Source organism: Oryctolagus cuniculus, chromosome 6, assembly GCF_964237555.1.
Source record: "Oryctolagus cuniculus chromosome 6, mOryCun1.1, whole genome shotgun sequence".
In the NCBI taxonomy this organism is placed as follows: domain Eukaryota; kingdom Metazoa; phylum Chordata; class Mammalia; order Lagomorpha; family Leporidae; genus Oryctolagus; species Oryctolagus cuniculus.
Window position 1 is genome coordinate 9,150,398 of NC_091437.1, and position 23,507 is coordinate 9,173,904.

Below are 23,507 nucleotides of genomic sequence, written 5' to 3' on the forward strand. Positions count from 1 at the left end.
ATTAACTTGTAGGAATGCTATGTTGTAATTGGCATTTTTAAGTCACCGTATCTGTTGTGCTTTTTAACTTAAAATCTGTCATTTATGTTTTAGGCAAATAGAAACTGCATAGCAATTGCTTCTAGTCATGATGTGCAAGAACTGGATGTTTCCGGAATTCTAGCTACGCAGATCTATACTTGGGTAGATGATGATATAGAGATGGAAACCAAAAGGTACCGTTACACTTTGTTTTTATTCCATATGTTGCAATACAATCAAAGATTGTTGAAAGGAATACTCCTAGATTATACATGGAGTTGAAGCTGGTATGTTAAAGGGTAAATGGGTAATGGGGTGTGAGCAGAAGGAAGTGAGTGTTAGGGGAGAATAAGTGAAGATAATGGAAACTACATAAAGGTCCTTGTGAGTTAGTAGTAAGAGCTGGAGAAAATTAATTGCAAAAGGAAATATAAAGTCAGTGTTAGGGCCGTCAGGTGTGAAGAAGAACTGAAGAACTGATGGGCTGTTTTTGTTCCTTGTAGCTCAGAAGAGTTTCTGGTTATCCATGCCCATGATGATTTAGCAGCTGTTCAAGGTACCACCCCTTACACGCATAGCAATCCTGGCACTCCCATCAACATGCCCTGGCTTGGGAGCACCCAGACTGGCAGAGGAGCATCTGTGGTGTGTAAAGTTAAAAAATTCTAGTTTGTGTATGACTGTCTTATTTTTCCCTTCAGGTTAGTAAATAAAGGACCATTTAACAATTTATTTACTTCTTAAATTTTTAATAAAACTTAAATGCTGTAAATTACTATTTTTGATGCTGAAGAATAATGTTTTCATTTGAAAAACTAACAAATATTGTTTTAAAAATACACCTTTTTGAAACAAAAGAGTTGTATTTTAATTAAACATGTTGGTCCAGATCAGTCTTTGGTAAACTGTGGCCCGTAGGTCAATTCTTGCCTTTTGCCTGTTTTTATCAAGCCAGTATGTAGTATATAAAGTATAGTGATTACATTTTCAATGGTTGGAAAAAGTTGTGTTTTTTGTGCCAAATGGAAACTACGTGACATTCTATTTCAGCCTTGTAAGTAGTCTTACAGGAGCACTGTCTGGGCCATTTGCTTGTATTCTGCTGTGGATACCTTCATACTACAGTGGTAATACTGAGTATCTGCGACAGAAACATATGTATAGGAAGGCCAAAACATTTACTGTCTAGTCCTTTATTTTAAATGTGTGCTCACTCCTGGTCTAGATAATATATTCAAATCCATATCAACTGTCAACAATTTGCATATAAATGCCAAAAGTGTTTTTAATTTTAGTTCCAAAAATTATATTAACAAAAGAAATATGATTTTTTTTAATTAAGCAAAATGTAACATACAGAAATTTTTCTTTGGTGATGGAAGATCTGTTTGAGCCCTGATTATCTGAGATGTCATTATTTGATACCTCCAAGAGTTTCCTGTACTGATAAGTTGGGTGTAGGAATTTATATGCATAATCAAAGAAACCCAGCACCATTAAGTCTCTGAATGACTTGTTGGTAGCAGCATTTTTTAAAATTTTGAGTCTTATAGAATGGCTTCAAGGCTCATTTTTAATCATAGATGGTGTTTAACAGAGTTTCCTGATAGGTGATACGACCTACAGCTCTTCGCTGTCTCTGTGGTAGCTGCTGTTTTTCTTTCTTAGAAGCTTCTGATCCAGAAAGCTCAAGTGACTCAGACCTTGGTGTGGAATTTCTGGGAAGTTTGTGACTTCAGATGGCAGTGTTTTTAAGAATTACACTAAATTCAAAAAGCAATCTGGTAACTACTCAAATGAAATAACTGGGTCTTTAGAGGTTAAATTTTTTTCCAGTTGTCAGATATGTTCAAATTTATTAGTAAAATTTGCTGATAAAATATTTTTAAAAAGAAAAGATACAAATACAAATAATGGGCTTTTTTAATTTTGTTTTTTCAACTTCAGCTTCAGAGAAAACTGTACAGGTCTGCCTGTGCAGTTACTCCCTGCCTGCCGTACAGTCTCATTACTCTTCATTCCATATGATTTTCTCTGGGCTAGTTGCACTGGCTTCTTTGTCTCTTGACTTCATCAAGCTGTTGTCATATCAGACCCTTTGCCTTACCTTCTGCTTAAAGTGTTCTCACTACATTCCCCATGCAGAACCGAAACAATTCTAGAAATTTCCCTGGCTTCCCTAGTGCAGGCTTTTGCTCCACCTCTAGTCATTTGATATCTTCTTTTTTTTTTTAAGATTTTATTTTTATTTATTTATTTGAGAGACAGAGTTACAGAGACAGAGTTACAGAGAGAGGGAGAGACAGCGAGAAAGGTCTTCTATCCACTGATTAACTCCCCAAATGGCTGCAATGGCTGGAGCTGGGCCGATCTGAGGCCAGGACCCAGGAGCTACTTCAGGGTTTCCCACGTTCCCACTTGGTTGCCCAAGTTCCTACACATCCTGGACTGCTTTCCCAGGCCATAGCATAGAGCTGGATCAGAAGAGCAGCAGCTGGGACACAAACTGGCCCCCATATGGGATGCTGGCACCGCAGATGGAGTCCTAGCCTGCTATGCCACAGTGCCGACCCCTTGATATCTTCTTATTTCATTGTACCATCCACATACAATTTAACAGTCACTGAAGTCACACATTATTTGTCTTTTTTTTTATATATACCCTCTGGAATGTAACTTTTTGATAGCTCAGATTCTGTCTTCCTTGTAGATGGATGACAATTACCTAGAATGATATTGGGCATTTAGTAGGTGTTCAGAAAAAGACTTGTTTATATTCTAGAGTATTATAATATAGAGCTCCCTTTGACATTTCTTTTAGCTGCGTTTTCTTCCAATCTAGGTCATAGAAGGACAACTCTGGTTGGAATCGTTGTGGCTTGTGAATATATACTTACTAGGATTACCTACTTCCATGCTCAAGTAAAAGATGCTAATAGAATAAGGCTGATATTTTTACATGGATCTTCTCAAATAGTTAACACTTATTTGTCTGTTGTTCTACATGAGCTTCCAGAAATACTTTTAGCCTGTGCTGTGTATTTTTTTACCTTTCACACTCTGGTTAGAAAAACAGAATAGGAATCTTTAGGCTTTTCTTTAAGAACATGGGATTTGAAGATGAAATTTGCTAAGGTACAACAAAGTTTTTTTTTTTTTTTTTTTTTTTTTTTTTTTTTTTTTTCTGGAGAACCGGTAACATTTTTCTTCATCCTGTCATTTCCTTGAATGATAAATACTAATAGCAAAAACAGTGTTTGTTATAACCAAGTTGTGCTATTCTGGAGTAGAACTGCCTCCATATGTACCTTTCATGTTTTCGGTCCCTCACAGTTCTGTTGGCCTAGTCCTTTCCCTCCCTACTATTCCTCCCCTCCATGTATCTAGGCTGATGGGATTGTTTAAAATCCAGCACAGCAACAACAACAAAATCTACCTGGGATCGAACCACAGACGTAGGATAATATCTGACTGTAGTTGTGTTACTGTGTAAATAGGAAATGTTCTGTCAATTAAACATTTCCCTTTTGCTACATACATTTTATTCTTGATAGGCTAGTTAATCATTCAAAGCATGATTTTAAAATGAGTGTATAATCAGTTCCAAACTATCAATTATAATTTAATTTTCTGTTTACCTCTTATTTTCACATGCTTCTGTCTGTCTTTTTAACCTTATACTGTTCAGGATTATTCCAATAAATTTAATGGGATCAGAAAAGAATTGGCAAGAAAGGAGGTAAGGAGGTAAAATTCTTGAGGGGAATTTCTTCTTGTACCCTAGTCAGTGATGCAGAAATGTTTGCATACTTAAATATAAGAGCTGCACTATTAAACTTCTGTTTTTATGTTTCAAATTTTTACATTCATAATAGTCGTTATAAAATCTCAAATAAATGTTACTTGAACTTACTGCCACAATTTGAATTTTTAATTCTAATTTTTATTTAACTTTAAAATCTTCCTTTTTCCAGATGATTAAGAAGGCCATTAATAATGTCAGAAGAATGACTTCTCATCCAACTCTTCCTTACTGTAAGTTAACAATAATTAGCCATTATTCTTTCTTTATTCTTACATCTTTCTGGTAATTTTTATTGTCAAGAATTTATTGGGGGCCAGCACTGTGGCTCACTAGGCTAATCCTCCGCCTTGCAGCACCGGCACACCGGGTTCTAGTCCCGGTCGGGCTGCCGGATTCTGTCCCGGTTGCCCCTCTTCCAGGCCAGCTCTCTGCTGTGGCCCGGGAGTGCAGTGGAGGATGGCCCAAGTGCTTGGGCCCTGCACCCCATGGGAGACCAGGAGAAGCACCTGGCTCCTAGCTTTGGATCAGGGCGGTGCGCCGGCCACAGCATGCCGGCCGCAGAGGCCGTTGGAGGGTGAACCAACGGCAAAGGAAGACCTTTCTCTCTGTCTCTCTCTCTCACTGTCCACTCTGCCTGTCCAAAAAAAAAAAAAAAAAAAAAAAAAGGGAATTTATTGGAAGCTCTTAGTTTTACTTGAAAGACAGCATTTACTTTCCTTTGGCTGTAGATAATTTTTTCAAGTAAATTCTTCATTTCAAAGTTCAATACAAATAGAAAAAGAAAGTTTACCATATTAACAGAGAAGGCTAACTTAAGGCAGTAAATTTTTGCTGTTTAACTGCATATTTCTAAGTCAGCACATTTTATCTTTGAACATTTCTGTATTCATTATATAATGCTAATTTGTCTTTGATTATTCTTCTTTTTAAAGATTTATTTATTTTGGCTGGCGCCGCAGCTCACTAGGCTAATCCTCCGCCTTGCGGCACCGGCACACTGGGTTCTAGTCCCAGTAAGGGCGCAGGATTCTGTCCCGGTTGCCCCTCTTCCAGGCCAGCTCTCTGCTGTGGCCCAGGAGTGCAGTGGAGGATGGCCCAAGTGCTTGGGCCCTGCACCCCATGGGAGACCAGGATAAGCACCTGGCTCCTGCCATCGGATCAGCACAGTGCGCCAGCCACAGCATGCCAGCCGCAGCGGCCATTAGAGGGTGAACCAACGGCAAAAGGAAGACCTTTCTCTCTGTCTTTCTCTCTCACTGTCCACTCTGCCTGTCACAAAAAAAAAAAAAAAAAAAAAAAAAAAAAAAAAAGATTTATATATTTGAAAGGCAGAGTTAGAGAAAGGGCAGGGGGGAGAATCTTCCACCCACTGGTTCATTCTCCAGATGGCCATAATGGCCAGGGCTGGACCAGGCCAGGCCGAACCCAGGAGCCAGGAGCTTCTTCCAGGTCTCCCACATGGGAAAGGGGCTCAAGTACTTAGGCCATCCTCCGCTCCTTTCCCACACCATTGCTATGTGAGTGCTGGATCCGAAGTGGAGCAGCTGGCGGCAGCTTAACCTGCTATGCCACAATGTTGGCCCCACCTAGTACTTAGTATTTTAATCATAGTATCACTGCTGTCTTTTATTACACTGACAGAGTGATGATTTGTTGCCTCCTCATAATCAGTTTGTATTTTATTGATTTTTGAGAGCACACTCATCTTTTATCAGACACATTTATAGTAAGCATAGTAAATGTTATTTGTGATTTTTTTTAAATTTTTTGTACATTGAGGCTTTTATTTGTATGTTCTTATTACAACCCTGGAAAAAGTATCCGGATGTTTTCTCTCTTGTGCGTTTTCGTCTTGCTTCTTCGTGGTCCGTCATGTCAGCTGAGGTTGTCAGTACAGTGAAAACAAGCTGGTGGGATGGAAGCAGAGTATTCTGCCATTTTTCTAGATCTTTCATTTGCACGTCAGATCTGGTACTGATCATTGCATACTTGTTTAAACTGCCTGTGAGGTCACATGAATTTTCCTGGCTCTGTGATCATCAAATTTGCCAACATAACCGTGCTTCATCGTCAGGTAGAAACCTGGTGATGACTTTGGAGCACAGCCTAACAAGAACTTGGCTTTTGCCTCTCTTTTCAGGATTACTGATGCTCTTGAAAGCATCGGCCAGTACATTCATGCACGCTATTATGGCGGCACAGAAGGAATGGCAGAAGGACCAATTTATGAATTCTTATATTCTAAAAGAGCAGAAAGTATTTGTTTTCAATTAGCCTTCATAGGAACCTCAAAAGCTTACCTTCCTTTAAACATGAATTTAATTAATGGAGAATTTATTGGCGGTATTAACTGGTGAGTTGAAATCAGTATTCATACTGGTATGCAAGTACTCCCAAGTTTTTTTTAAATATAATGTTTATTCCATTCATCAGATTGTTCTATCACTTAGTAACATGGACAGTACATGCATAGGAACAAGTGTTCTTACTCCTCCAATTTAATAACTTGTAAAAACATTTTTAACCACCTTTTCTCATATGATGTATTTTAATGAAATACAGCTGACAGAATTAATGCTGTTTACTACTTAATCATCGTAAGTCTGGAAGTATTTGTTATCAAAAGCATATACTTTGTCCACAAAAGGTTCAAAAGAACTATATATTTAAAATAAGAAGAGGGCCGGTGCTGTGGTGTAGTGGGTTAAAGCCCTAGCCTGCAGCGTTGGCATCCTATATGGGGCGCCGGTTTGAGTCCCAGCTGCTCCTCTTCTGATCCAGGTCTCTGTTACAGTCTAGGAAAGCGGTGGAAGATGGCCCAAGTCCTTGGGTTCCTGCACCCACATGGGAGGCCTGGAGGAAGCTCCTGGCTCCTGGCTCCTGTCTTCTGGCTTCAGATCAGCTCAGCTCTGGCCATTGCAGTCATTGGGGAGTGAACTAGCGGAATGGAGGACTTCTCTCTCTCTCTCAACTCTGTCTTTCAAATAAATAATTCTTTAAAAAAAAGGAGAATAACTTCCATTACTTACACTAGAAATAAAATAACAAAAGATTAGTCTGGTTTTCACTATATCAAATTTTTTTTACCACTAGAAGTGTCTGATATTTAAATTTTTTTTATTTTACTTGGATGGCAGAGACCGAGATCTCTCTTTCATAGAAAGAGAGAGAGACAGAGAAATCTCCCATTCATTGGTTTACTTCCCAGATGCCCACAATGGCCCAGGCTGCAGCACTCCAAAGTCAAGATCCAGAGATCCAATCCGGATCTCCCACGTGGGTAGCAGGAAGCTGACTACTTGAGACACCATTGTTGCTTCCCAGGGTGTACTTCAGCAGAGATCTGGAATCAGTAGGGCATGGTAGCCAGCATTCAAGTCCATGCACTTCAATTTAAGATGCTGTCCTCCCAAATTGCATCTTAACTATCACACCCAGTACGGGTTTCTTACCTATAAATTTAATGTGAAGTGATAACTAAAAAAGGTCATGAAGCCTAAAGAGTAAGAAATCAAAATATATTTTATATACAAAGTAAATAATATTGCCCCAATAAGAAATATTAGATCTTCCTTTTCTTTTCTTTTCTTTTCTTTTCTTTTCTTTTCTTTTCTTTTCTTTTCTTTTCTTTTCTTTTCTTTTCTTTTCTTTTCTTTTCTTTTCTTTTCTTTTCTTTTGACAGGCAGAGTGGACAGTGAGAGAGAGAGACAGAGAGAAAGGTCTTCCTTTTTTTGCCGTTGGTTCACCCTACAATGGCCGCTGCGGCTGGCGCACTGTGGCCGGCACATCGTGCTGATCCAAAGCCAGGAGCCAGGTGCTTCTCCTGGTCTCCCATGCGGGTGCAGGACCCAAGGACTTGGGCCATCCTCCACTGCACTCCCGGGCCATAGCAGAGAGCTGGCCTGGAAGAGGGGCAACCGGGACTAGAACGTGGTGTGCCGGCGCCGCAGGTGGAGGATTAGCCTATTGAGCCGTGGCGCCAGCCTAGGTATTTCTTAAAAGTATGCAACAGGGTTTAGAAATTTCCTAAGATAGTAAAGGGACCTCATTTTCCCTTAATTCTTCAGCATGTATCCTAACAAGTGAATGGTTTATAGTGAATATACTCTATCTCAGCCCTTTAAATTTAAATAAAGAACCTCTTCTCTTCCCTTCATTTTAAAGGAGATTAATTGGGTAAAGTCAAATCGCTGCTGGCTTAAGAATTAAATCTTTTCTCTATTGAGGCAACTGTCATAACCTTCAGATAAGAGACTTGGAAAATTAAAAGTTGATTAAAGTAATCACTGAATTTTTTCCAACACATCTTTTCATGTCACAAACAAATCTCCCAGGTAGTACTTTAGTTTAACATTAAGCACTTTTCGTGTAGTGTGTGTATGAGGATATCGTAAAATCTCACTCTGAAGTTCTGATACCTGCAGATAGCTCCTTCCCTTCCTTGGAGAAGATCTGTTAAGAAGTCCTATTCCTTAAAAGTCACAGCTTTTGGACTTTGACTCCAAACAATCTTTTAGAAGTTAGACTGAAGCATTTATAATTTCCTGGATGAGAAAACACTCTGCTCTGACACCAGATGTGCAGTTTTTTTCAGGAGTTATCCAAACCTTTGAATACTAGTTGAATGTCTTAAATCTGCTCAGTACTACCTGGAGTCAGTCAGATGCTACAGGCTAATGTTTAAGTCCCACAAGACTGCCCTTCCACCTACTTCTGATGTCAATCACAAGAAGTGGGTTGGCTTATATATAAAGATATTTCAATATCTTTATAGAAAAAGAGTTAAGAGTATGAGTTTACTATGTGCAAAATGTGTATTATGAAAAAAACATAGATCTGAAAATGAAATTTTTGCAACAGAATAAACTCATACTTTAAACAGTTTTTCCACAAGCTGTTTGAAGTATTCTGGTGCTTCTGACCAACCAGCTATGAATCAGGGTTTCTACTCTCTTCAGGTTTGATTAATTTGCTAGAGTGTCTCATAGAACTCCGGAAACTCTTTACGCAGCATTTGTCAGTTCACTGTAGAGGATAGAGGTGTAGGGGTACTCAGGGCAAGGTGCCTTCCAAAGTGGCCTCCGTCCCCCTACCTTTCCAGCATCTGGACATAGTCACCAACCAGCAAGCGCATCAAGCTTGCTTTGTGAGTGCAGCAAGAATAGGGCTTGATTGTATACAGACTTTTTAAAAGTCTGCTGGCTAGAATATTAATAAGGAGTCTCAGATTCGATTTTAAAAACTTGTCGAGGCTGGGAAGCCAAGCCTAGGACTTGCACCAGAATTCATCTGCAGTCCTATAGGTTTGGGTGAATTCCTCCGTTCTTAGGTTATCAAATATCCTGGGGTTGCTGGTCCTGCCAGGAAGTAGTAGTATGCACTCATATATAACGTAACCATGTAAGGGTTATAGATGTAGGATTGCTTCTCATTTGTTTGTTTTGTTTTTCAAGGTACTTTGTTGGCTCCATAGAATCAAGCTTAGTTCCTTAAAACTGGTAATATGTGATTACATGTATTCACAAATACAATACTCCAGTCAAAGCCTTGATAATATGAGCACTGTTTCCAGTTACATACTTTTATAAGAATAGGTTCTTACTGAAAACTTAGAAATAACTACATTGCTATGAAAATAAGAATACTCCCAGCTCTGGCTTTTACGAGCACTTGGGGAATGAACCACAGGGTGGAAAATCTATCTTTGTCTATGTCTGTGTGTGTATGTTTGTATCTGTGTCTCCCTCTAACACTCTTGCCTTTCAATAAATAATTTTAAATTTAAAAAATATCAGGTCATTCAGTCCCATTTAATTCTTATTTTGCTTGATCTTGGATAGCAGTTAAGTGAATCTGTAACTTTTTTTTTCTTTAGAGTTCTAGAAAGCCTTTTGCCTACTCTAATTGTGTGATCTTAAAGTTAACAAAAACCTGGGCCTTTAAGAGCCTTTTCTTTTTTACATTTCCTTGAAAACAGAATACTTTATAATTGATTAGAAAGGTTTCAGGCAAGCATCAGAGTAAAACAGTTGTCTCTCAATGATGAAAGAATTAATTTGGTTACAGATCTGATGAGAATTCATTATAGTAATGACATATTTGACAAGGATATTTGATTGTTTCTATGACATAAAACATTGTGACATAACTGAAAGTATAACTGGTAGCACTCTACCAGGCCATATTGTATTTCTAGGAATTACATAAAATTTCTGCAACAATTAAAATTGTAACGTATAACCTTAGACATGTAATCCAAGATTTCTGCTTTGATTTACCAGTGCTTCCCATGCAACATAACATATCAAATAAAACCTGATTACTTTAAGAGCAAGAGAGAACAGATTATTTTTTTTTAAGATTTATTTATTTATTTATTTGAAAGTCAAAAGTTACACAGAGAGCGAAGGCGAGAGAGAGAGGTCTTCCATCCACTGGTTCACTCCCCATTTGGCCTCAATGATCAGAGCTGCACCAGTCCAAAGCCAGGAGCTTCCTCCGGTTCTCCTGTGCAGGTGCAGGGGCCCAAAGACTTGTGTCATTCTCCACTGCTTTCCCAGGCCATAGCAGAGAGCTGGATCAGAGGTGGAACAGCAGGGACTTGAACTGGTGCCCACATGGGATGCCAGCACTGCAGGCGGCAGCTTTGCCCACTATACCACAGTGCTGGCCCCAAGAACAGATTCTTTTTTTTTTTTTAATTTATTTATTTTATAGGTAGAGTTTTGCAGACAGTGAGAGAGAGACAGAGGGAAAGGTCTTCCTTCCAAATGGCCATGGTGCTGTCCCCAGATTCTTTTAGGATGTTCCAGTAGCCTTCTCAAAACTTATAAAGTTAGTTTGAGGGGCTGGCTCCAAGGCGCATTAGGTTCATCCTCCGCCTGCGGCACCGGCATCCCATATGGGCTCTGGTTCTAGTCCTGGGTGCCCCTCTTCCAATCCAGCTCTCTGCTATGGCCTAGGAAAGCAGTAGAAGATGGCCCAAGTGCTTGAGCCCCTGCACCCGCGTGGGAGACTAGGAAGAAGCTCCTGGCTCCTGGCTTCAGATCAGCACAGCTCCAGCCGTTGCAGCCATCTGAGGAATGAACCAACGGAAAGAAGACCTTTCTGTCTCTCCCTGTCACTGTCTATAACTCTACCTCTCAAATAAAATCTTTAACAAAAAAAAAAAATTTAATTTGAGGCCAAAAAGATTTAATAAAATTTTGATTTGGGAGGACTGTCGAAAATATCAGTTAAAATGGGATGATAGTTCATATGAAACCCTATTTGTTCGTTTAGCAAAAGTGATAATTAAGAGTACAAAGGCACGTTTCTAACTCGTTTCTAACTCCAACACAAGTTAGAAACGTGCCAGGGGATTCTAATACAATCCCATCAAGGTGGCATGTACCAATGACATCTCACTAGTCCAAGTGTTCAATTTCAGTTCACAATTGATCACACTGATAGGTCTAAGAGTCAAAGGGATCACACAAACAAAACTAGTGTCTGCTAATACTGATAGAATCAAAAAGGGAGAGGACGATCCAACATGGGAAGCGGGATACACAGCAGACTCATAGAATGGCAGATATCCTAAACAGCACTCTGGCCTCAGAATCAGCCCTTAAGGCATTCGGATATGGCTGAAGAGCCCACGAGAGTATTTTAGGCATGGAAAGCCAAGACACTCTGGCAAAAAAAAAAAAAAAAGAAAAGAAAAGAAACAAAAAACAAACAAACAAAAACCACCTAAATGAAAGATCTCTGTGAGTGAGATCCCAGTGGAAAGAATGGGCCATCAAAGAAGGAGGTACCTTTCTCTGAAGGGAGGAGAGAACTTCCACTTTGACTATGACCCTCTCAGAATAAGATCGAAGTCGGCAAACTCAAAAGGCTTCCATAGCATTGGCAACTCATGACTATAGCCTAGGGAGATTACTGACACCATAAACAAGAGTGTCAAATTGTTAAGTCAACAACAGGAGTCACTATGTACTTACTTCTTATGTGGGATCTGTCCTTAATGTGTTGTCCAGTGTGAAGTAATGCTATAACTAGTACTGAAACAGCATTTTACACTCTGTGTTTCTGTGTGGGTGCAAACTGATGAAATGTTTACTTAATATATACTAAATCAATCTTCTGTATATAAAGATAATTGAAAATGAATCTTGATGTGAATGGAATGGGAGAGGGAGCGGGAGATGGGAGGGGTGCAAGTGGGAGGGAATTTATGGGGGGGGGGAGTCATTGTAATCCATAAACTGTACTTTGGAAATTTATATTTACTAAAATAAAAGTTAAAAAAAAGAGTACAAAGGCAAATGCAGAGAGTTATATAGTGATGAAAAATACTTGTTTTTTTTTTATGGTGTTTTTATTTATTTGAAAGGTAGAGTTACAGAGGCAGAGGCAGAGAGAAAGTCTTCCATCTGCTGGTTCACTCCCCAAATGGCTGCAATAGCCAGGGTTGGGGCAGGCCGAAGCCAGGAGCCAGGAGCTTCTTCTGGGTCTCCCATGTGGGTGTAGGGGCTCAAGTACTTGAGCCGTATTCTACTACTTTCCCAGGCCATAGCAGAGAGCTGAATCTGAAGTGGAACAGCGAGAACTCGAACTGGCACCCATATGGGCTGCCAGCACTGCAGGCAGCAGCTTTACCTGCTGTGCCACAGTGCCGGCCCCCTTAGTTTTGCCTTTTTTAATATTAAGAAGATTTCTTAAATAACCAAAGACTTAATAAAGACAACATAAAGCCCAATAGTTTATCTTGCTTTAAAAAAAAAAATACTTGGTTTCCTACTCAGATTTCTTAAAAAGATAAAGGAAACATTTACATAATTTCTTGCTGAGCAAACTAATAGCCTGAGAAAATTTTGTAGCAGCGTGCTTTTGGTCTTAAGCCTCATCATTCTTTTTATAACTACACATAAATCTACTGAAATTTTACCCAGCTTGACTACACATAGAATTCCTTTTCCAAATTTCTCTATCACAACCTTTTTCCAACTTTTTTATGTCTACTCAAGGTTTTGTCCTATATACCCTCGCTCTTCCTGATGTGGAACTCTTACTTTAGGACAAAGATGACTTTCTTCTTAGCAATGACACATCCATCATACCTGATAGCTTCATTTACCAAAAACATTATTTCTCTTAGTGTTTTTTTAACAGTTTCAGTTACATATATTAATTATAATTAACTTGTAGTTACTTTAATTTCTAGTGAAAACCAAGAAATAAACACTTGTGTACATCATACCAGCAATCCATAGGTTGGCAAATCTGTAAATAAACCCTTTCATGATTTACAGAAGTGTGTTCTCTCTCTCACTATAGTCTTCCATGGTGCACAGGACATGTGTACCAACAGACCAGATCATCTTTTGTTCTGCGTAATGAGAAGTCAAAAGTATATAAGCTGTGTTCAGCAACTAATGTTTCAGTGGTTACTTTATTTGTAAATGATGTTTATGTTCAGTGAATAACCATCACTCAGTTTAAGTCAGTGAAACTAACCAGGTAAGTTGCTGAAGAGATTTGGGAAACATCAAATAAAGCTGGCCATCATTAGGTTAATTTTTCTCTGACAACATAGATAACGTGAATTTATTTTACTAGTAAACACAAGTATTAAAAAAATTGTTGCATTCTTTGTAATTCTGACAGCTCTGGAGATATCCCTGTTGTAATTAAGCCAAACAACTTGGGTGACTGCATCCTCTATTGCAGTGCCTGGGTTCAAATGTCAGTTCTGCTCTTGATTAGCATTTGTTATAGAAGGTTATCTCAGGACATGTGTACTTTAAAAAAAAAAAAAACACACTTGGGTCCTATCATTCTGGCAGTTTAATGAGGACTTAATTTACATACCTGTTTATTTTTCCTTTAAGCTTTTTTGCAAGTTCATTTTAGAAATACTGTTTGGAAGTAGAAGGATATCACAAACACATAACAAACATAACATACATATAGACATCTATAAACTTACAGAAGAACATTTAAAGCTTTCATTTTAAAATGTTAGTTATGTACCAAATACAGTAAAACCAAACTCACTGATTTATAATAAGAATAACTGGATGCAAATTGTGTTTTTGGCTCATGGAACAAGGTTACCCATCCCCATTGCTAAAATGTTATATTAATATTTGTGATTCCCCATTTGCCTTTTGTGAGAAGACTTTCAGATAAAGATTTATTTATTTATTATGAAAATCAGTGCTAGAGAGAGAAAGAGAGATTTCCCATCTGCTAGTTCACTCCCCAGATGGGTACAGCAGCCAGCACTGGGCCAAAGCCAGGAACCAGATCTTCTGGATATCACACATGAGTGGCAGGGGCCCAAACACTTGTGCTATCTTCCTGTGCTTTTCCCAGGCCATTACTAGGGAGCTGGATTAGAAGTGGAACAACCTGGACTCCCACTGGCATTTCAGTGCCAGTTCTTAAATAGGCAATTTCTGATTCATTAAGTCTTATAGTTGACTCTGCATATAGAAAAATGAGTCCCTTTGTATATTAGGACATTAGAAATATTCTTTCCCAATATGCCCCCTAGATGGGCAAAAAAATTATTAAAGGCTATTATACTATCAAGATAATTATAAAGGGAAATACATCGATTGCGATCTGAATTAAGTTTTTCTATTGTTTTGTTTGAGGATGTGTTCTCAAAAAAAGTACATCATATAACTATCTGTTTTTGTGTTGAGAAGTAGTGAAGTGAAATTTCATGCAAGAGTAAATTCATATAAATTGAATGTCATTCATTTCTTAGGTTTTTCCTAACTGAAGATTTCCACATCAGATTAGGAAATAAATTTTCCCAAAGATTGTTAAAATAAATTTACCGTTTTTGCTCTCTTATGATGCAGATCTGACAGGAGCTCAAGATGGAAGTGTCAGAATGTTTGAATGGGGCCATTCTCAACAAATAACCTGTTTCCGAGCTGGTGGCAATGCAAGAGTTACAAGAATGAGATTTAATTATCAAGGAAATAAGGTAGTACATAAAATTGCAGAGGTTAAGCATTAATTCTTATTAACATGATTATAACATAAGACTTAATAGTTATCACTTGTTTGGGTTTGTGATGAGAACTGTTCAGTGGGCCAGTAGTGAAGTATTTATATGAGTGCTTTTTTTTCTAATTCCTCTCAAAGCAAACTTAAATTCATTTGGTCTTCCTGCAGGTATGTAACGTACTTATATATGTCAATTAAAATTCATTTAAATGATGCTTAAGGACTAAATGATTAAAGGTGTACCTTATATTACACATTTTTCTTATTTAAAATTTTCTTTAAAAAAATTGAGAGTGACATAAAGATCTCCCATCTATTGGTTCACTCCCTAAGTAGCCAAAATGGTACTGGCCAATGCTAAAGCCAGAGCCAGGAACTGAGTCCATGTCTTATCAAGTGGGTGGCAGGAAGTCTGTTAACTTGAACCATCACCTGCTGTGCCTCCCAGAGTCTGCAGTCAGGAGCTAGAGCCAGCTAATGAATCCAGTATCCTAACTGTGTCTTAACCACTAGGCCAGATGCCTGTCCCTTATTCATTTTTGATTACTGAATTATCTTACTTTCTTTATTCTGTGTGACATACTCAAACTAGTAGTGGGGTGTGAAAATTCTTAGTTGTAAACCCTCCCCCAAATTACTCATGTTAGTCAACTCAAAAATAAAGATTATAAGTAAACAGTCAAGCAGTGTTTGCAGAATTCTGGTAGTTAAGGAATGCAAGCTGAGTTGTTGTTGATACAGACTTTACACACATCTTTTACTGAGAAGCATATTTAGACATGTTATAGAAAATGTAGGATATACTAGGAAAAGGTATAGACTTCGGAAAGCTATCTATCAAATATAAAAACAGTGAATTAATATTCCTAATATTTTGAAAGCACAGGTGACTTGATAGAGAAATAGAAAAAGAATATGATCCATCAGTTACTGTAAAAGTATGCATAGCCAGCAGCCCTAGTTGGTACTGAAGAAAAGTCAATTAAAGTCAGACATTTTTTCCCATATAAAATTGACAAATATTTTAAATTGTAATAATATCCAATGTTGATGTTGACTTGACTAATATATGAGAAGAAAGGGCCTATAAATGTATATTATCTTTTAGAATCTAATTTTATCTCTGACAGTTTTAAATGAGGTTTACTCATAGTTTTTCCATTTCTAGGTTTCTATCCTACATAATTATGAAAACATATATTTACAGAATGTTCAAAGCAGCACTTTTTAGAATGGGAAAAATTGAAAACTCTATAAGGGGAAAATTTTGAATTAACTATAATTATGATACTATACAGCACAAGAATTTGCTAAATTTGTGTTTATGTAGACAGATTATTATAATAATCAGAAATGTGGCCGGCGCCGCGGCTCACTAGGCTAATCCTCCGCCTAGCGGCGCCGGCACACCAGGTTCTAGTCCCGGACGGGGCGCCGGATTCTGTCCCGGTTGCCCCTCTTCCAGGCCAGCTCTCTGCTGTGGCCAGGGAGTGCAGTGGAGGATGGCCCAAGTGCTTGGGCCCTGCATCCCATGGGAGACCAGGAGAAGCACCAGGCTCCTGCCTTTGGATCAGCGCGATGCGCCAGCCGCAACGCACCGGCTGCGGTGGCCATTGGAGGGTGAATCAACGGCAAAGGAAGACCTTTCTGTCTCTCTCTCTCTCTCACTGTCTACTCTGCCTGTCAAAGTTAAAAAAAGAAAAATGTAATAAGACCTGTATATTATCCTAATTCTTTAAAATTTCAAATTCAAAAATGTTTCTTGTATAAATGTTTGAATAGTCATAGAAACTAATCTGAAAGGAAACACCTTAGATTGTTGATTAGTATTAGACCTGGTACAGGGAATGGCAGGAGTCCATAGTAGACATTTATTTTATATACTTTATATAAGCATGCATTAACTTTATAATCTAAAGAAAAAATTTTAGGTCTCTTATTCATCTTTCAAGATCTGTCTCACATATAGATGTTCCCTTACTAGATTATTTTTACATCATTCTAACTGAGTTCTCATAATGGGATTCCTTCTCTGTGATAATGCTCATTTCATTTTACTTTCTAATCTCCATGATGTGTTTCCCTCATTGCAAGTTTTTGGAAGTCGGGACTAGTACCCGGCGCCCCAACTGGGACTAGAACTCAGGGTGCCGGCACCACAGGCAGAGGATTAGCCAAGTGAGCCAGGGCGCCGGCCTGGAAGTTTTTTTAAGTAGTGGCTAAATGTTTCTGAAACTAGATCCATGCACAAGTGAAGTGAATAGTTGAACAATATGTCGGTCAAATGTTTAAAAGTCAAAATGTGCCACAGTGTGTGTAGGGATAATTATGTGCTTTTGCATTTATCTTAAACATCTAAAAATGCTTTTTCTCCAAGTTTGGAATAGTTGATGCCGATGGATATTTAAGTTTGTATCAGACAAACTGGAAATGTTGTCCAGTTACTGGAAGCATGCCCAAACCATACCTGGTAAGCCAAGAATTCCTACCTTTTAAGTGAAGTTTGAATTATTACTTTTAGAAAATCCAAGAATACATATTTGGTACAGGAAATACTGAAGACAGCAAATAGAATCTGTCTAGTCCGACAGACAAAAGCTTCTGTTCTTACATGGGAAAATTACTCTGTGAATCATAAACATCCTTACTCAGTCTCTGGTAATTTGGAAGGTTAACCTGTATAGAACCACGTGGTACCTACAGGGACCTGTGTAACCTGTGGATTTCAGAGGCTGTTCTAATCTCACACAGCGGCGTGTGTTACCTAAACAGAATGATTAAGAAACCAGGGCCCTAGAAGATTTATTTTTCTGCAGCTATCCCTTATGATTGGACAAAGTAGAAAGGGCATCTAGTGGGTGGAACTGTTACTTTCTTGTCCATATCTTTTTAAACAAAATATTGATATATCTGAGTTTAGCACTGTGTACATATGATGAACTTGTACAGGTTTCTAGAACACTGAATTTATGTTTAATACATTCTTCGGTGAAGCCCTTTATAGAACTAAGTAATACCTACCAGGAAGACATTAAAAATGCAAGTTATGATTCTGATAATTGACCCCACTTTAAATGTTAGAATTCAGGCCTTTCTTGCTTTACAAGAAAGCAAGCAAGGTAGGGAGAGGGGTGTGGTTAGAGTACTGTGAATGAATAATAATTTTTTCACATAGTTTCATTAAGCTAACAGATAAATGTGCAACTCTGCCTTCCCTGAGAAACTGCTCTTGTTTTTAACTTTTAAAAAGATAAATTCAAATGTACATATTGACTTTCGCAGATTATGTTTGTTTTAGGAAGTTATTTTCTAGGCCAGCTCCTTCATATTCCTGGTGATAGAGAAGGTGGTTTGAAGGAAAAATCTTTTACCTGGTGGTTTTGTATACTTAAAGATACTTTTTTTAAAAGACAAATATCTAAATATAGCTTATAAGTTTTCATGATTAACTAAATCATAATTGCTTAGTTTTTGTTTGTTATAATATTGAGAAATACTTTAAATTTTTAGATTTTGGTGACTATTAGTATTTTTTATTCACATGTTTAAATAGTTATTCATAATTTAAATTTTCTAAGAAATACGTTATGCCAGTTAATTTACCAAAAATAATTAAGTCTAAAATAATATAAAATCTTTATTTCTGTCTTCCTCTAAGGCAAAAATTTTTAATAAATTTACCAAGGGAAATATTTAAAGTATAACCTCTTCGTGTTTGCCTTTGAACCTTTGATTAACAAAACAAAGGACTAAGTTCAGAGGTAGGGGGGAACATAGCAGATTTAGCTGTAAACTACATGATTGTTTTTTGAATAACCTAGAGCTGCCTTCTTACAGGATTTTTAGTGACAGCAATAACATTTATTTGTATCCTTTCCAGACTTGGCAGTGTCATAACAAAACAGCCAATGATTTTGTCTTTGTGAGTTCCTCTTCCCTGATAGCTACAGCTGGTCTTTCAACCGACAATAGGTAAGAGATGATTGTTGAAACTGAAATCTGCCTATGTAGAGCTGCTTTTTTATTGCTTTATACCCTTGCATCTCAGGAATGTTTTTATAATTTTGCCTTTGAGCATTTTTGTTATAAAGACTTGTTTCTTCCTTGGATCATTTTGGTGTCCTGATTGTAAAGTTAGGGAAATTTTGGTGCCTGTAGCAAAATGAATGTTCTCCCTATTAATCTCTACATATTATTTGCCATGTTATTTTATTAGATAGTTATTTTATTAGATAGATATCATCACTGTTTCACAGGAAGTACAGAATAAACTCAGAAATATGTGTTAGTTGTACTACAGCTAATTAAAAGAGTCAGCCATACCCCCAGCACCTTCCCCTCCCAAAAAAGTGAGGTTGGCAAGGAAGTGTTCTCCTTCCCCCAACTCCTACCACATCTTTTGGCTTTCCTCATCAGAAATGAGTTTTAAGATGAAGGCTCTCTGCGATTGCTGAGCTTTTCTGTGTACCTGTAAGGCCTTCCTTTGTTCTAGAAATGGGATTTTAGGAGTACAGAGCTTCCACAGAAACTCCTTACGGATGTTGGAACCTGCATATAGTAGAAATAAGTTTCCTTTGTGCTCAAGAAAATGAGCTACTCCTCTTATTTGTGTATGCCATAACAACTGTAAGTTAGAAACAATGACAACAAAAGCAGTTTCTGTACTTAGCCTTCATATTGCACTATTTGTAAGCGTATGTTGATCTAAAGTTATTCACTTTTGTAAGCTAGTAGTTTTAAAATTCTATGTAAGTATTGTCACGTAAGTATGTGGGTTACTTGCGTTTTGTGCTTTTGTAAACAGCATTCTCTAAAGCAAGGTTCAAATGTTACGTAACAGCATGAGATGATGTTCTTTTTATTCTGTTGTTAACTTTCAGTAGCACTTAATAACGAATCTTTTTTTTTTTTTCCAGAAATATATGTTTGTGGGATACTCTTGTAGCACCAGCCAATAGCTTAGTCCATGGTAAGTTTTGAAAACGTTTTGTAAGTCAAGAAAGTCATAAACTAAAAATGGTAAATGATATTTAAGTAGATTTCCTTTCATGCCACATTTATTAGCTTGTTAGGTTTACTTTGCCCGTGATGCATATGCCATGAAGCATAATTCAAAGCAACAAGATACAAATATACAAAGTTAACTCTTCCCTATACCTTGATGAAGTACAGTGAGACATAGTACTATAAAAATCATATATAGATTATTTCCACTCAGTCTGCTAGCCACGGATCGTCGTTGTGAACATTGTGAATGTCAGTCATTACCTAGTATTACGGCCACCCTCACTAATCCTAGTCAACATTTTACTGTAGGTACTACCTAACACCAGAAAAGAGGAAAATGCACACAGATTGGCAGGGAAGAAATACATAAAAATGCCTTTATTCACAGATTACATGCTTATCTTTGTGGGAAGTCCCAAAGAATCTATAAAAGAACCTCCTGGAACTTAATGGATGAGAATAGCAAGGTCAGAACACAAGGACAATAGGGGCCAAGCATTGTGGCCCAGTGGGATAAGCCACTACCTGTGATACGGCATTCCATATTGGAGTGCTGGGTCAGTCCCTGCTGCTCAGATTCCAATTGAGCTCCCTGATAATGCACCTGGGAAAGCAGCAGATGATGCCTCAAGTGCTTGGGCACCTGCCACCTAGGCGTCTGGCTTCAGGCTGGCCCAGCTGTAGCTCCTGTGGCATTTGGAGAGTGAACCAGCAAATGGAAGATCATGTGTGTGTGCACACGCGCTGTCTCACTCTGCTTTTCAAATAAGTAAATTAAAAAAATACCAATAATGAACAACAGCAAATTGAAATTTACAAATTGTTACGACTTACAGTAGCATATAAAATAATGGAATAGGCATAAATCTCACAAAATATGTACAGGGTCTGTATATAGAAAATGACAAAAATGATTAAAGAAATAAAAGGTCTGAATAAATGGAGATGTACTTTGCACCCACACATTAGAAGGCTTGATATTATTAAGAAGTGAGTTCCTCCCAACTTCACTGACTCAACACAGTTATAATGAAAATCCAGTAAGCTACTTTGTAGATGGCAACAAACTGATCTCAAGGATAGGCAAGACATAGAGTAGCCATTGAAATACTGAAGCAAAATGATGATTCATACTGCCTGAGTTCAAGACTTACTCTAAAGCTACAGTTGCCCCCTTCTTATTATCTGAATAGAAAATATGGAATTTTCTTGCACAAATGGATTTTTCTTTTGTTTTTGAGATTCTATTTTCCTGCTTTTTTGAACTCCTGGTATTTTTTCCTTAAATATCAGTCATTCTGAATTTTACCTTCTTAAAGGCTGATTACTTTGGTATTCTGTAAATATTCTTGAGCTTAGAGTTAGATTTGGGAGGTTCTTGTTAAATTGGACCAAAGCAGTATCTGGTGTCTACCAAGTGCCTTCTGAATTATAAGGCTTTCCACTCTGACTGATAGGGAACCCAGCGCAACTTGGGTGCTTCCTCCTTGTGCCATGGCAAGAAAAAAATCCTTCTAGGCAATAAGCAGGCTCAGTTGTGTGCACCCAGTTTGTTTCCCATCTCTCAGAGGTCATTCTTCATTGCCTAAAGTCTGACACCTCAAATCATTGTTTCTCTATACTTCATTTGATTTATTTTAAAGATGTATTTTATTTCTTATTTGAGAGGTGGAGGTAGAGAGAGAGTTCTTCCACCTGCTGGTTCAGTCCCCAAATGGCTGCAGTGGCTTGGGCTGAGGCCAGGGCAAAGCCAGGAGGCAAGAGCTCCTTCCAGGTCTCTAACTTGGATGGCATGGGTCCAAGCACTTGGGCCATCTTCTACTGCTTTCTCTGGCACATTAACAGGGAGCTGGATTGGAAGTGGAACAGCTGAGACTCAAACCAGCACCCATGTGATACTGGCACTGCAGGTGATGGCTTAGCCCGTTATGCCACAACACCTGCCACTTCATTTGATTGTTTAGTTGTTTTAGGCAGGAGAGCAAATCTGTTCTGTTATCCATCTTGGCCAAAAACTAGAAGTATTTTTTTCCTACTGTGAAATGGTGTTTACTTTTATTTATTTATTTTTTTAATCTCAGCTTTTACCTGCCATGACAGTGGAGCCACAGTTTTAGCGTATGCTCCAAAACACCAGCTGCTCATATCAGGAGGAAGAAAAGGTTTTACGTGTGTGTTCGACCTTCGCCAGCGACAGCAGAGGCAGCTTTTCCAGAGCCACGATTCTCCTGTGAAGGCCATTGCTGTTGACCCAACTGAAGAATACTTTGTTACAGGATCTGCCGAGGGCAACATCAAGGTACGCACAGCTGACGTCACTGTCTACACCATGAGAAGAAACCTCCAGAACGTGAGCTCTTAGAGTGATGACACCAGCTCATTTAAATAGTAGTAATATCAACTCCTTTGTCATCAGCTGTGCTCACGGTTGTGTAATAGATATGTTGGTGAATGAAATAATATTGAACTTGAAAAATATGCTTAATTTATGCTAGAGAACTAAACTTTATGTGGCTATAAACATATTTCAGACATTAGAATTAGTTTGGACTCTGTTCAGTATCACATAATTTACTGAATTCAGTTTTTAGGTGCAGAGTAATACACTGATACCTTATTTTATCCTACATTGTTCCCCGTTGTTTTTTTTTTTGTTTTTTTTTGTTTTTTGTTTTGTTTTGTTTTTTTTTTTTGACAGGCAGAGTGGACAGTGAGAGAGAGAGAGACAGAGAGAAAGGTCTTCCTTTGCCGTTGGTTCACCCTCCAATGGCCGCCGCGGCCAGTGCGCTGCGGCCGGCGCACCGCGCTGATCCGATGGCAGGAGCCAGGAGCCAGGTGCTTTTCCTGGTCTCCCATGGGGTGCAGGGCCCAAGCACCTCGGCCATCCTCCACTGCACTCCCTGGCCACAGCAGAGAGCTGGCCTGGAAGAGGGGCAACCGGGACAGAATCCGGCGCCCAACCAGGACTAGAACCTGGTATGCCGGCGCGCTAGGCGGAGGATTAGCCTAGTGAGCCGCGGCGCCGGCCTGTTCCCCGTTTTTTTATATATAAAATCAGTACAATCTCTCAGTGTCTGATTCAAGAATTCTGAATGTATCCTTGTAAGCCCTGCAAATAGCAGTCCTTTTCGGATTTGATTGTTTAGAACTTGAGATTGTTTAAAATGTTAAATAACTGCACCTCACTCTGGAAGTACGCAGCTGATAAGAAGCCTTGGGAATCTGCATTTTTCCAACTCGTACCTTGTGACTGATGGCAGGTCATCTGGTTCCATTTCAGCCTGGATAAGTCACTGAAAGCACGAATTGCTGTTTTTCAGTAGTCCAGGATAGGTAGACTTAGGAGTCAGTTTCTTTCTTTATTTATTTTTATTTTTAATTTATGAAAGACAGAGTTACAGAGAGAAGTAGAGACAGAGAGAGAGGTCTTCTATCCGCTGATTCACTTCCCAGATGGCCGCAATGGCCAGAGCTGCGCCGATCCGAAGCCGGGAGCCAGGAGCCTCTTCCAGGTCTCCCACGCAGGCCCGGGGGCCCAAGGACGTGGGCCATCCTCCACTGCTATCCCAGGCCATAGCAGAGAGCCAGATCGGAAGAGGAGCAGCGGGGACCAGAACTGGCTCCCATATGGGTTGCTGGCGCTTCAGGCCAGGGCGTTAACCCG

General features: G+C 38.7%; 1 protein-coding gene across 9 annotated transcripts in view; it reads left to right on the top strand.

Annotated features, from left to right (window-relative positions):
• Nucleotides 1-23,507, top strand: part of DMXL1 (Dmx like 1) — a 171,307-nt gene that overhangs the window by 144,561 nt on the left and 3,239 nt on the right. For 5 of the 9 annotated variants that reach the window (XM_070076024.1, XM_070076025.1, XM_070076027.1 and 2 more), the window contains 9 exons: nt 94-215; nt 525-666; nt 3,710-3,760; nt 3,996-4,056; nt 14,686-14,813; nt 17,214-17,306; nt 18,717-18,808; nt 19,753-19,805; nt 21,925-22,142. In XM_070076024.1, the coding sequence (XP_069932125.1) occupies nt 94-215; nt 525-666; nt 3,710-3,760; nt 3,996-4,056; nt 14,686-14,813; nt 17,214-17,306; nt 18,717-18,808; nt 19,753-19,805; nt 21,925-22,142 (960 nt within the window). The remainder of the gene's footprint in view (nt 1-93; nt 216-524; nt 667-3,709; nt 3,761-3,995; nt 4,057-14,685; nt 14,814-17,213; nt 17,307-18,716; nt 18,809-19,752; nt 19,806-21,924; nt 22,143-23,507) is intronic. The other 4 variants (XM_070076026.1, XM_070076028.1, XM_070076030.1 and 1 more) reach the window with 1 other exon arrangement.